Source organism: Cupressus sempervirens, chromosome 10 (genome assembly GCF_028749045.1).
Source record: "Cupressus sempervirens isolate cs-2001-9-10 chromosome 10, ASM2874904v1, whole genome shotgun sequence".
Lineage (NCBI taxonomy): Eukaryota > Viridiplantae > Streptophyta > Pinopsida > Cupressales > Cupressaceae > Cupressus > Cupressus sempervirens.
Window position 1 is genome coordinate 223,740,733 of NC_143127.1, and position 15,482 is coordinate 223,756,214.

At 34.5% G+C, this 15,482-nt stretch overlaps 1 protein-coding gene across 4 annotated transcripts in view; it reads right to left on the reverse strand.

Annotated features, from left to right (window-relative positions):
- The window catches only part of LOC149533437 (Sas10/Utp3/C1D family), a 69,414-nt gene that overhangs the window by 37,376 nt on the left and 16,556 nt on the right, over window positions 1-15,482 (reverse strand). For all 4 annotated transcript variants that reach the window (XM_089805243.1, XM_089805242.1, XM_089805244.1 and 1 more), the window contains exons 3-8: window positions 7,020-7,107; window positions 6,723-6,902; window positions 6,404-6,586; window positions 6,112-6,285; window positions 5,881-6,035; window positions 5,588-5,714 (exon numbers count right to left, since the gene is read on the reverse strand). In XM_089805243.1, the coding sequence (XP_089661369.1) occupies window positions 5,588-5,714; window positions 5,881-6,035; window positions 6,112-6,285; window positions 6,404-6,586; window positions 6,723-6,902; window positions 7,020-7,107 (907 nt within the window). The remainder of the gene's footprint in view (window positions 1-5,587; window positions 5,715-5,880; window positions 6,036-6,111; window positions 6,286-6,403; window positions 6,587-6,722; window positions 6,903-7,019; window positions 7,108-15,482) is intronic.

The window sequence follows — 15,482 nt, forward strand, 5'->3', positions numbered from 1 at the left end:
TGATAGCACTAGAAAAACAAATAATGTTTTGGAATTAATTCATTCAGATTTATGTGGACCTATGTCTATTCCTTCTCTTGGAGGATTCTGGTATTATATTTTGTTCATAGATGACTTCTCTAGAAAAACATGGATTTACTTCTTACAGTGTAAAGAATCAGAAGAAATCCTAAAGAGATTTAAAGAATTCAAAACATTAATTGAGAACTTATCAAGACATAAAATTAAAACTCTTACAACTGATAACGAAGGGGAATACACCTCAGATTTGTTTAAAAGGTTTTGTAAAGAATCAGGAATTAAGAGGGAGTACATTTTTCCTTATAATCTAGAACAAAACGGGGTAGCAAAAAGAAAGAATAGAACAATTGTAGAAGCTGCTAGAGCTATGATATTTGATCAAAATCTAGAATATTATTTTTGGGTAGAAGCCTCTTGTACTATCGTCTATATTCAAAATAGAAGCCCGCACTCTTACCTTAGAGATAAAACTCCTGAAGGTCCACAGTTTGATCCTGCGTGAAGGCACTCTTAATTTTAGACTCAAATGCGAGAAGGTCAGCTTAGATTTACATAGATTCACTGACTCAAGTTGGGGTGGAAGTGTTAAAGACAGGAAAAGTACTTCAGGATTAAGAGTAATGCTATTTCAATTTAGGATTAGTAATGATATCTTGGATATGCAAAAAGCAGTCTTCAGTAGCTCAAAGCTCCACAAAAGTCGAATACATTGCAGCAGCAATGTCCTCTCGAGATGTAGTTTGGCTAAGGAAGTTAATTGTGGGATTATTTGGGCAAGCCATGAATCCTACGATTATTCATTGTGATAATCAGAGTTCCATCAAGCTTTTAGTGAATCCATTTTTTCATGACAAGTCGAAGCATATTGAAGTTCCTTATCATTATGTAAGAGATATGGTAGACAGGAATTTTGTAAAATTAGAATACATTTGCACTACAAATCAAAGAGCAGACATACTCACCAAACCTCTATTTGGAGTGAAGATAGACCACTTTAGGAGAAGACTTGGTATGGTTGAGTTGTAATCCATTTGTAATCTTCTAATTATTAACAAAATAATTTTATTTGTCAGGGCTATTGACTGTTATGGGCTCCACCATTTGTATTAATTATTTAAGAGGTGACGATCTCCGAGATTATGAACACTTGTAAGACATTATGAGAGATGACGATCTCTTAGATAATTTGCTAAACAGTAGAGTTCTATTGTAAGATCTAAATGAATTCGAGATCATATTGTGATGTTGACATTGGTATGTCAATAAGTCACAATTTGGATAAAGGAAGAATTTTATTATTCTCTAGGTTTATCCTGTATTTTGGTCGGTCTTAAACTCAGGATCATGTTGTGATATAGAAATATCAGTATCTATGAGTCACAACTTGGATAAATGAAGAAATTAAAATACTCTTCAGATTTACCCTGTACATTGTATTCTTTGCAATACTGTTATCACTAGTATTAGTGATTTGTCATATTACAAGATTAGTAATATGACATTGTTATCATGTGTTCTATGATACCACATGCTAAGGAGATTCAGATAGATATAGAGTATCAATTCTTGCTTGTTCATCTTTATTGATGTTGCTAGATATGATATCTCTCAGTATGATTATCAAGTTAAGAGGGAGTGTTAAATCTGTAACTTATTAATCATACTAATCTGATAACAAATCAATCAGCTCTGATATAGCATGATAAGTAAGGGATTAAGTATTTGCCTTATTACCTTTGCAAGATCGGCGTCTATCCTTAGCAGTTCGGTTTAAATACTAATCTAACAACATTGTTTGTGTTTGTAATTAATATTTAATTATCCTTAGAAAGTCACTGACTTCTAGAGGTTAGGCAAATGATGTTTGGAAAGGACATGTCCCTTGACTCCTATACTTATAGAGGGTAAAGATGAAGTCTAAGGACACACAAGATAAAATACAAGTCTACTCCTTAGTCATTATTGCCTTGATACAAATTGTAGAAGCAAAAGACAAAATTCTGAATTACATCTCTAATCCAATTAAAGGCTATAATCGGAGGTTATTCACAGCAAGCCATAAGGAGATAAAGAAGGTAGATTCCAATTCATATTCAGTCCAAAGAATTTGCAAAAACTTTACAATGTTGTCACATGAACTAGTAAGAAGCAACAGGTTGTTTCTCTCTCCTCTATAGAGGCCGAATACAAAGCGACAGTTAAGGCAAGTCATGAAGTTGTTTGGCTTCGTCAAATGCTTGGGGATATGCAAATGTCACTAGTAGGACTGACCACTTTGTTTGTTGATAACAAAGGCGTTATCAAATTAGCACGGAATCCAATCTTCCATTAACAAACCAAGAATGTGGATGTTCATTGTCACTATATACATCAGCTGGTTGAAGACGGGACAATAGACTTGCAGTATGTTCCTACAATGGATCAGAGTGTAGACATTCTCACCAAGCCTCTTGGTCCTGATAAGTTCGTCAAATTCAAAGGACAGCTTGGTGTTGTCGATAGATTAACCATTAAGGGAGAGTATTACAATAACGGATAACTTCTATTATTAGTTAATGGTTATCTATTTGTAATCTATTGTATATATTAGAATGTTTCTAATATTAGTTTTGTTGTTATCTGTTAGCTTTCTTTAGCTTTCTTTTAGCTAGAATAGAAAGTTTTTTTTCTTTACGATCATTTCCTACGGAAACATCATTTCATTCTTTTGTATATATAGACCTCCCAATCTCTGTTAATAGCAAGCAAATATTTACCAATTACTTCATAATAAGGCCATCCTTTTAATATCTCACCAAAAACTAACTAGAGCTTATCTACAATTGCTTGTATATCCAATAGAGTAGAGGCCTTATGCTTCTCACGAAAGGTATTGGAGCACAAACTGATCTACCCTCAACTCAACCTATTTTGCATTTGATAAGAGCTTACCATCTAGGGGGACATTAACACAACCCTCTTAGTCCTATTATCCTTCCCATTTAAGTGAAAGCATGCCAATAAACTCCTAATATAATATTTGTTGCACCCATAGTGATACCAAACCTAAGGCAATCAAGCTTATCCTCTCACATGGGCAATGTAATGCTATTGTATTTCTCCAAACAACAAATAATGCCCCCATCTACAATCATGACGTGAAAATCTAGAGTGGGATAAATAAAACAATTCAAATGAAAAACCGACTTTTTTTGGCAAGTTGGTAGTAATTCCCAAGTTTAACAACACTATTGCTTACTCTTTCTTCAAAAAACCTACTATTTAAAGAGTTTCTAGAGTGCTAGTGCAAGAAAATGTATGATAGGGAATGCCTTTCTTCTTCAATTTGTTGAGTGAATCTAGTGGCTTGACAGCATGGTTGTTACCCTTTGAACACTTGCCTTCTTGAATTAAAATCCTTATCTACTACCTAGAATGCTAGACTATAATACTCAATTATTCAAGTACTACTAAACATGCATACCTCTCATGTTGGATGTGATACTTGAGATCACCTACAAAGAAGTCATTCAATTTCTCTTCTAAAGCTCTATCCACTCTCAAGCATAGCATCAAGAATTATGAACATAATCATTGACTAAACTTCATTGTTGTAGCTTAGCTAACTAGTTAAAGTAGCTCTCTATCACACTAATGCTATGGTCTGACTATAAATCTTATATAAAGACCAAACATGTGATAATGAGAAACTTTTTCATCCTTTGCACACCTAACCATCAATACCAAGTTGTCACTTTTTGTACAATTGGAATTCAATGCACTTCACAAAACTTTCATCCAATTCATCCAAGTCAATGGATGCTTGTAATCAAACTTGCACATATCCACCTTCCGTATCGACTTCCCAAAACCTGTAAGTGTTGGCATTGAGATCCATACTCGCTGACTTGTACAATCCACCCCAATTGCTTAAAATATATAATTGTGAGCCTGATTAGTTCTAAATATAAGCATTGATATTTGTCATTGTGCTATGGATGATAGATATACCTAATATCTCCTTGTATGCATCCATTTTTTCTTGCATGTGTTGAATATCCTCCTCCATCTTCTTGGTTTCTTCTCTTCCCTTCTTTTGTGGCTATGGTATTCATCTTCTCTACCGATAAATCACCTTTCTCAAAAGTCTTACCAAAAGTGTAGGAATTTTCGCCCTTGCCTCTACACTATGGTTCAACCATATAGTAAAAGAAACATTTCTTTTTTAGTAAAAAACTTTAAATCAGATAATTTTTGAATTTTTGAACTTAAGTTTCAAAGAGTACACCCCATATGATTTTTTCCAAGCTCTTCAAAAATGTAAAAAGCTGAAATTTTCCATCAATTGCAGTCAATATAGTGAATTAATGAATAACCATCAAATTGCAATAACTTACTGCAAATGACTCGATACACCTTCAGATCAAAACTACAGTTGTTTCGATGTGCCCTTATTCAATCCTCCAGAATTCAAAAAGGATTCATTGCTTCGCAGTCCTGGGTGCGAAATTGGTTGAGGCCCTAATTTTCAAATATTCACACAAATGTGTTCCAAATGTCATCAAAAGTGGACTGCAGCCACTTTCACAAACTTGAAAAACTTTTAAAATTCAAGAAAATTTTAGCCAATTTGAGAGAGATTCTTCCTAGTACCTCTTGAACAGAGAAAAATTGTCCCAATTCTTATACTCTAAGCCAAGACCACTCGTGATACCACTTGTAATGAAACAAATTGTAAACAGAAGAATATAATATGAAATATGTTGCAAGCACTTGATGATACCTGACAATAATAAACCACTTCAAGGTCGCTAGCCTCCAAAAGCCTCCAAAAAGAACACACTACACAATATGATGCCTATTAACTAACTATTACCTCCTAATAATGCTACAAATATGCCTTGGATGCCATTCAAGATTGACTTAACTACCTACATAAGACTTTAACTGACCGCTACCTCCTATTTATACAATACCTATGCCTAGGATGGTATTCAGGCTGACATTAACTACCTATATATGACTATATTGATGATTGTAAACTTATTTAAGAGTTAAGGTAGCCACAAGTCAACTACTTATCACCCAATGCACACTGTAAGATTAAGGGTGTAACAGGAGTCCACTTTTCATTTGGTAGTCCTTTATCCAAACCAGATTGGGAATCCTCTTGAACTACCAGGTTGCATATTCTGGCCGAATCTTTGTTGTTTAGTTGTCATTAAGATAAATGGTTTCCTTTATTTAGTTAAAAAATCAAGAATTTTCTATTTAATTTGTTAGTTCTATAAAAATTCCTTTAGTGTATAAGATGGTTCTGCATAGTAATAAAAGAGAGCAGTTGTTAAAACACTTTCAGAGTGGGAAAAAGTTTATATAATGGAGCCAAACTGATGATTCTCATCAAAAAAGTATATACAGACATAACTTCAATATCTCTAAACAATTGAAAGGTCATCCGAAAATAAAGCCTAAAATTTGTCACTCGTCAGTTTTGGTCCTAGGGTTCAAAACCAACAACATTTTGATTTTACTATAAAAAGGGAAGAACTAGACATATCCAAGAAGTGCCTTAATGCAAATGTACCTTGCGTTTTTTGAATTTTTTGCTCCCTTCTTTCTGTCTACGGGAATGATTGTCACTCCCGTCAATTTTTTCCATTCCAATCAAACCAGATATATCATCATTAAAGTCATCCATAAGCCCCAACAATCTGTAAAATTAAATAGTTTGTTGAAAATGTGATCAGAACATCATATTACAGTACATGCATTTCTTACTAAAAATAACACCAAAGTCCCTTCAATATAATATTTATGAAAAATAAAAAGCAATGGATTATATTAAAATTCAAACATATTCAGGCTACAGTTACCCACCCATTCCTTGACCGCTTAAGGTGCTTAATCTTCTTCTTCTCAATCCTTGAAAGTGGAACACGTGTAAACAGTTCCTCTTCTTGACGAGCACGTTCAACAAGCTTTGACTGTTCTCTTAGCATCTCTTTACTTTCAGCTCCAACAATTTCTCTTACCTATCCAAGCATTATATAATTACGACAATGGACATTCATAATTCACATCAAGAAGAGAAAATTATATATTATATACCTCGTCTGGCTTTCCTTCTAGGTTATTTGCAAGCTCTTTCACAAAAGCACTGCGTGATGCTTTGTGTAGCATCTCCTTCTGCTTCCTAATTTGTAATTTTTTATCTCTTGAATCTTTTTCCTCATCCATAGCTGTTGGAGCAAACATTGGAGGCCGATAGATACCCTCACCATCCTAATCATAGGATCATAGAAATACAAGTTAAAACAGAAATATGTGAGCCAATAGAAATAATGTTAGATAGCTCATTATTCAAATTGCATTCAATCAAGCAGCTACTACTAACAATTACCTGAGCAACTGACTCCAGCTTAGACACAAGCATATCTGGATTTGGCCTATATTTTAATGCATCTTCTGGATGAATATTGAAATTGCCTTCATTTTTACTAGCAGTTACTTGTGCAGAAACATTAGCATCCACCCTTGAAAGCTTCTCAATTAGATACTGATGTTTTTTATCAATTGGTCGTATCTATTCCAGCACAGAAAACAAGAAATGTATGCAAGTCAATGACAAAGAAAAACACATTAAATCTGTTAGAATTACAACAATCAACAAAAAATATAAAATTTCAAAAATAAGTTAAGAGGAGAACCAAACAGCAAACCTTCTCCAGGAATAACCTGATTTCAACAAGATAGTTTGTTACTGGGTGTCCTTGAATGGAAGAGCCTTCTGCTTTCCGAAGCAAATAGTACACAATAGATTGACAATAGCTCAGAAGCAACAGATACTTCACATCTAGGTAGCTTATACCATCTTTTGTGCTATAATAGTTTTCTTTCACCTAAACAAGGTCACAGTTATACGAAAATAAATTAGTGCAAACAGTCCTCTTTCTGCAGGAATTTCTTTCTCCTTCTCAAAGTTCCCCCATGAAATTCAACTCTGTCACATTTCCTACCTTCTGAACTAGTAGCTGCACTTTACTTCTGACCAGATCAAGTCCCTCCTTCATCTCAACTAGCAGAGTTGCTAACCGTAGACTCTCACTGCTTGGTCCCAATAGAAGTTATAAGTTTAGAAATGGAATTAATATAATTTCAATAGCAGATCATAATGTTCCAATGTACACAATCAACAAAAGGAAAATGAAGTCAAACAAGCAGAATTCAGTTATGTCATAATTGACGGTACTCTTCCATCAGATTTACATTTTAACAGACATATTAAGTTATCAATATATTATGTTGTGTTGCAGTTCAAAGCTACTGTATTATTACATTGAATAAATAATAGGACTCTATGACCAATCGACAATCCAGCAGTTGGAACTCAAAAGCATGAGCATGTAATGATTTCACTACAACTTCACACATAATTCAGACATATTTACCGTTCACAGGTCATAAAACAATAGCATCAATTATGACTTAGAAATATAGAAATCTAACAAATGTCATAGGCCATGGTGATAAAAAATCTCAGATTTATTTATCTAAACTAATTAATGAACAATATTTCTCCACTACCTATTTCTCAAGTTGATTCGTGTCCACATAGGAAGCTATTGCAAAACCAAAGTAGAAAGCCATATTTGGGGTACCAGTACTATTACAAGTTACAACCACCATTTAAGTAATTGTAATCATTAATATTATTAATAGACCTCAGATCCCAAAATTGATATTCTGCTTTTTAAAACTAAGATGCCTTAAGAGGAAATTTGGGTCGGTTTTTAAGACCTGCAGGTATTTTTCAAAAAATGTTATTGAATTTTACTCCTCACTGATTTATTTATTATGAAATTTCAATTTGCTGTTACAAGAAAACTTTTTGCATTTTCTTTTAATCTTTTAGGGTGATTTGGATGATAAAGTAAGAAAAATATATAAACCTTCCTTAGTATGCCCTCTCAGCTCCACCCAATGATTGAAAAAGGAATGCTCAAGATAGCTTATAAGATAAATCTAGCATTACATTTCATGTACTTCTATGTTAAAAAGATAATTGATTGATGCTGTTAACAAAGGAGAAAAATACTCCTTATATAAACATTTACAAAGGATCATTCCACAACAGAAAAGATCAAAAACTAAAGACAAACGGAAGTTACTAAAACTAACAGACACATAAAATAAAAAGTCAGTAGGTAGACTACTTAAATGACTTAAATGACAATTGTTACTTAAATATTATAATATTAGTTTAATATCCTCCCTTATGGTCATTCTACTAACTTTCCATGAATGCATAGAAGGCCGATTCCTTTCCTGAATGCTCTGCGACAGAAGACTTGACATAATCTGCTGGTCATTTGGCCATATATGCATAGAAAGTTGACCACTCTTCTGAACACTCTATGACATGAGCCCAATGTTGAGACCCTCCCTGTTGATTTTTTATCAGCCAACCACTTTATGCAAAACTTGCTCATATTACCATGAACAAGAACAAGTTGTACCTTCAACATGTTGTTGAGTAATCAAGCCATCCCTCCTGTTATCCAGAGACACATAACCCAAAAAAAAAAAAAGATTCTCAAATAAAACTCAAAGGCAAAAATCTCAGAAATCACAATTTTGCCAATAATTATCAAAAGAAGCTGCTGTAAAACAACAGCAATGATTTTGTGGAAAATTTGTAAAACCCTAGATACAATGCAAAAATCAGACATGATTTTGTCAAAAAATCATCAAATCCCCTCATTTTGTAGGAAAAAAAGGTTGAAACCGCAAAAATTTTGGGATAAATCATTCAAAAAAGCTCCACAATTTTTGGGAAACAAGATCTCAAAACTTGATCGCAGCAAGCCACAATTGTTGTGAGATAATTCAGTCAGTGAACAGCAACCTTTGATCTCAGAACATAGAACCCTTGCAGAACTAAAAGAAAATCTGTAAGAACCGCAATTTTTGTTCAAAAAGACGCAAAAAATGAAATAATCAGATCACAACCAACCAAACTTAAACGTGAACAAAAAACCTACAAAAGCTCCAAGGATCGTTCACAAATTTATTTAAAAACCTGCCAAAAACATAAACCCTCATTTTATTTTACATTGAAATTGGGCAAAAAATTTCTAAAAAATTCTCAAAATTTCTAGGCAAACCCCACAATTCTTTTTTTTTTTAAATAGACGATAAGAAAACTTCTACAAAATCCCTTAAAATTTATAGGTAAATGGACCATGAACTTTATTAGAACAATTCACCAAAAACTAATTTATAAACTAATTTATGGCTCTAATACCATGAAATAATAATTAATTGATATTGTTAACAAAGGGTAGGAATACTTCCTTGTAGAACCATTTGCAAAAGATCCTTCCATAACGAAAGCAATCAAGAACTTACTAAATAGTTCAGGAATACTCAATGCAGATCATTTACAAAGGATCCTTCCATAAGGAAAACAATCGAGAACTTACTAAATGGTCTAGGAATACTCATTGCATAAGCATTTACAAAGGATCCTTCCATAAGGAAAACAATCAAGAACTTACCAAAACTAACTGACTAACTCAAAAAATAGGAAGTTACTTAGTAAACTAAATGGCAATTATAAATTAAATATTACAATATGACTTCAATATAATAATTATATACATATTAGAATGACTTTCACTTATACTTCCGACCAGCAAGTAGTTACATATGAATTGTCTCTCTGAAAACATTTTTAGGTTTCTTTTAGAGTTTCATCATATCTTGATAGTATTTCAGGCTAATCATTCTTGTGTGAGGTGTCAATGGTCCAACCAGATTTGGGAAAATTATATGCTTCATCAAATTCTTCCAAGATTTCCCTGTAGGGCATCAAAAAATCCTTTGTTGTAACAAAACATAAATCTTTCAAATCCAAATTGAATAGATTTTAATTATACACACTGAAGTATCAATCCATTTAGTATTTGCATTAGTTGGAAACCTCCCCAATTTCTACATCTCTTGGCTTCTTGTAACCAGAGTAACGTGACTCGTCACAAGTCGGGCGAGTCACGCAAGCCCGAGGGCCATGATCATGCAACCGAGTCATAATGACCCGGCGAGTTAGGTGGCATGACTCGCGAGCGGCGAGTTAGGTGGCATGACTCGCCTGACTCGCGAGTTACGTTGTGACTCCCCTGACTTGGGCAGCTTGACCCGGCCGCAGCAACAAGAAATCGGGTGGCCAAAAAACATAAAAAACTCATAATTTTATTTTTATTTTTCTTCATTCTTACTCTTATAACCCTAAAAGGGCTTTCATAACACTCTATTGTGAGAAGAAGAAAGAGAGAGGTAGAAGAGAAATAGAGTGTCCTTGTTTTGCAACCAGCTGAAAGGAAGAGGAGAAAAGCTTGCGTTTGTGACATTGGCGCTTGCATTTAGATCATCAAGGAGTTTATAGGAGCTCTTCTCAACACTTCCCAAAGCATTTGAAAGAGGTAAAGAGTTGATTTTTTAGATTTTGATGATTTTTTTCTCTATACTTATGGGTTTTTTGGATAAATTTTTTTTGTTTGTTTATGAATTTTTTTTAACTTTACATCTTCATAAAATACAATACTTAAATGGTAATATCTGGTCTAAAATGTCTTATAGCAGCAACCTTTACATTTTTCCTTACTCATAATAGCTCAAACCCAAGCTCTCTAAAGGCAATAAAAAAGATGAGTGTTGGAAATTCACCATAGACTTTCCGAGTAGAACTAGAACTCAAACAAAATGCCTATTTTGCAAAACCATTAATAGTGGGGGGGAAATAGATTGAAATACCATATTGCTAGCATACGTGGTCATGATACTGAGCCTTGTTGAGCTGCAACTGTTGAGGCTCAGCATTTTTGTTATGTAGCCTTGGAAAAATATGAACAAGAAAAGGAATTAAAAAAAAACAATTAGCAGAGTTAACTCAGATTGGTTCTTATTCCCTTCCACGCTAATCCAGAAATGTTTCTGAGTTAGTAGGTTGTGTTGGAGAAGGTTCTTCCCTTCCCCCCTATCGCCCTAGTGCTTCTGCTAGTCGTACTTCTTCTACATCTATTCCTTGCACTGCTAGTGGTGCTGCAGCTGCTGCCCCTTCTAGTAGTACTGGCTTTACCTTTTGTCCTAGAGTCAGAAAATCTAGGTTAGACAATTTTTTTGTACCACGTTCCACTCCTGGTGCACAACCCTCATTTGAGAGCTTGGGCTAGAATAGGAAGATACATGAAGCTGGAAAAAGAGCAATTTGCAAGTTTTGGTTTATCTGCAACATTGCATTTATAGCAGCCAAGTACTTCAACTTCATTTATATTTGATTGTTTTACGTTTTAGACTTTTAAGTTTAAAAATTATAATTCAATTTTATACTTTAACTTGATGTTGAAAATTTGAAATACGCTAATTAAAATGCTTTTATAAATGTAACAGGACTCCTTATTGGCAGGGGATGATAGATGCAGTTTCCATCTGTGATGCGGGGTTCAAAGCCCCCACTGAAGATGAGTTGAGTGGCCCCCTCTTACTAGACATGCTTGAGGAGATGAAACTTGAGTTGGAGGACCATAAAAAGATTTGGAGCCAAAAGGGGTGTACCATTATGACAGATGGATGGACAGATAGGAGGAATAGGACCCTCCTAAATTTTCTTGTTTCTAGCGGAGGTAATTCATCATCCTCTACTTCTTGAAGTCTAAAATTTAATGTATTATTGAATAACGAAAATTTTATTTTATTGACTATTGATTCTTGAATGATAATTATTTTGTTTAACTTTCACTTTCAGCATCCACCATATTTTTGAGGTCTATAGATGCTTCCTCACATGTGAAAAATACAAAATTCTTATGTGAGGCTATTGAGGAGGTCATAAGGGACGTGGAGGAAGAGAATGTTGTCCAAGTGGTGACTGATAATGCAACTAATTATGGTGACGTGGAGAAAGAGAATGTTGTCCAAGTGGTGACTGATAATGCAACTAATTATGTTGCTGCAGGTAAAATTTTAACTTCTAACTTTCTAAGTTCTACTTCTAAAAAATTTGTTTTAGTTTTTCATTAAATTTGGAAAATTAAAAGTTTTTTAATACATCAAAAATTTTCATTGTTTACTAACTAATTTAAAATTGCTGCATGAAAACTTTTGATGGAGAGACCCAAAAATCTTTTGGACTCCATGTGCGGCCCATTGCATCGACCTCATGTTAGAGGATATTGGCAAGCTTGTATGAGTGAAATCATGTGTTAACAAGGCCAAAAATCTTTGTAAGTTCATCTATAATCATGCCTTGGTCCTTAGCACTATGAGGCAATACACGAAGGGAAAGGAGTTGGCTTGTCCTGGTATCACAAGATTTGCTTCTAATTTTATCACACTAAAATCCTTGTTGAGTTCGAGTTTAGCTTTGAGGTGCATGTTTGTTGGTCCAGAATGGAGTTCCTCCTCCTTTGCCACCAGCCCTGCAAGGATAGATGCAACAAAATGCATTTATGATGATGAAGGTTTTTGGGAGCCATGTTCGAAGATTGTAGAGGTAATTTAAATTTTAAAAGGTCAAGTCTTAAAATTTTATAAATTAATTTATCTCATACATATTTTTGTTTTATTTTCATTGTGCAACTTTGCAAAGTTTCATCATTCACTAAATTGTTTTTTTATTTAATTGTTTTGTAGATCACTGAGCCCCTTGTAGCCCTCCTACGAGTTGCTAATGGCGAGAAACCTTCTATGGGCTACATTTATGAGGGCATGGATAGGGTCAAGGAGGCTATTAAGGCCAAATATGTAGGAGTTGAGGAAAACTATGGCCTTATTTGGGAAATAATTGATAGGAGATGGCAAAATCAGCTTCATAGGCCCATCCACGCAGTAGCCTATTACCTCAATCCGGCATACCGTTTCCATGAAGATTTCAAGGCAAATGAGGAGGTTCTTAGTGGCCTATACACTGTAATATCGAAGATGGCCACTAATGCCATAGATATATTGGTTGAGATGGATGCCTATAATAATGCATCAGGTCCCATTTTTTCAAGTCAAATTTGCAAAGCAGGTCGTACAAAATTGCAGCCAGGTAAAAATTGCAGCTTAAGCCTTATACAATCTAGTTTCTAAATTTCTAGCTTTAAACTTTAAAGTTCAAATTTTGAAATTAGACTAATATTTTTTTCTTTTCTTTTTTTCAAAATTCAGATAGATGGTGGCAAAAGTTTGGGCCTTCAACCAAAAACCTTCAGCAAATCGCCATCCGCATTTTGAGCCAGCTAAGTAGTGTTTCTGGATGTGAGCGCAACTGGAGCATGTTCTAGCACATCCACTCGAAGAGGCGTAACAGGCTGTCTGTGGAGAAAATGAATAGGCTAGTCTTTGTGCATTACAACTTGCGCATTAGGACCAAGGAGATTTTGGATAGTGACACCTCTCCGATTACTCTAGAGGAGGTTGATCCAGAGTCTGAGTGGATCACTGAGGCCACTGATCCTGTCTTTGATGATGAGGACCTACAGTGAGTTGACCAAGCAGATAGAGAGGGCCAGGCTGAGGCTATGGCTATGGCAGCAGAGGACCAGAGAGCTCCAGTTGTTCCTAGTGGCACCTCACAAGCATTGGCAGAGCCAAAGACTACAGTTGATCCTAGTGGCACCTCATAGGCATTGGCAAAGCCAGAGAATACAGTTGATCCTAGAGGCACCTCATACGCTGATGCTATGGCTAATCAGTCATCCAGGACCTACCTTAGACGCCTTACTAAGAGGCATTTTATAGATTATACTGAGCCTGAGGTTGAGGTTGAGGTTGGGGATGAGGATGAGGATGACGATGACGATGACTAGGAGCCATAGCTATAGTCTTGTTTTAACTTTTTGTTTAACTTAATATATGATCAGAATTTGGAACATTTGATGATGACTATTGATTCATTGAATCTTGATGTGTTGGATTTCATTATACATAATACATATACATTTTGATGGGTTGCATGGATTTATCATTTTATATATGATTCTATGTTTTACTTTTATAATATTTCCTTTAGCTACTGTTTAAACTTTAATTACTAGTAATATAGTATTTAGCAATTTACCTTTGTAGTATTGTACTTATGTAATCGATGTATGTTTGACTTTTAACTTTACGTATGTGCATTCTGACCAAATTATCTTCTATTTAATGATGTTATTGTGTCTTTAAGCTTTATTCAGTAATGGGTGCATGGAATGTTCTTTAAATCCTAAAAAATCTCAAAATTTTGAGGTTTTTCACTTTGTCGAGTCACCACCGAGTCATTTCCGAGTCCGAGACAAGTCACGAGTCAAATTACCCTTGCCGAGTCCGAGCCGGGTCTGAGTCACATTACTTTGCTTGTAACATGTCCAATTTAATGAGTTTGAAACAAGCCATGTTACAAATAAAGCAATCGCTAACTATGGAATGTGAAGATGGTAAGAGACAAGACAATGACCAAATTTAAATGCATAAAAATCAGCAATGAACACCAAAAAGTTGTTCCAAACACAATAATGATTGTAATGATAAAATGCTATGTATGGCAAGTTAACAAAACTGAACTCCTAGAAGGATTGAGCAGTTTGCATAAAAAAGCCATTAATGGACTCTACCCTAACAGAAAACCTAGCACTGTGGTTGACTTCACAAGTAAACCAACCCAATGCTCAGTAAAATGGTTAACGTTGGTAGTCAGAAAATCATGTGAATAATAAACATCTCCACACTGAACCATTTCTAGATGAGGGATAAAACTTATGTAGAGGAACCCATCATACATGGTTCAATGTTTCCATTTTGCCTATAATCAGCAATTGTTAGGAGGGTAATTAAATATGCAGATTGGATTTGGGATAGTGAGATTGCTCAAAAGCATATTCAGTGATGTTCAAGATTATAATCAAATAATTCATCTTGAGGTTAAGAGTCATTATATGAGAAATTGAAATCTATTTGGATCATTTATGATGTATTTGAGTCATATTGAATCTATATATAATGTATTTGCACTAACTTGTCAAAATTGTCCAAATAGGTCCTTGTAAGGGTTATTGCTCAATATGGTCAAATCTTGTAAATGTACTCATGAAGAGAATCAATAAGTTGTAAAAGGTCATAAATAATCCCTTGTGATGTGTTAAAGGTGTCTACACAAGGTTTCAAGGTCAATTGTGTAAAAGTGCTATAAGTCGAAGAAAAAAAATGCAAACTTCCAAAATTACAATATTGCCCAATTGGAAGTTGAAAGGTCATGCGTATTTGAAGAACTATCAAGAAAATGTTACAAAAATCAATGTGTAGTCATTCCAAATCAGAATGAGGAGGAATACATTTTGTTTAAGTTTGGTAATCCAAATCTCTTGTTTTGTAGTTCCTAGACAGTAATTTCTTCTATTTCTAGGCCTTGTATGGCCATGTACAGCCTGGAAATAGTGTATTATTAATTTCAAATGGCA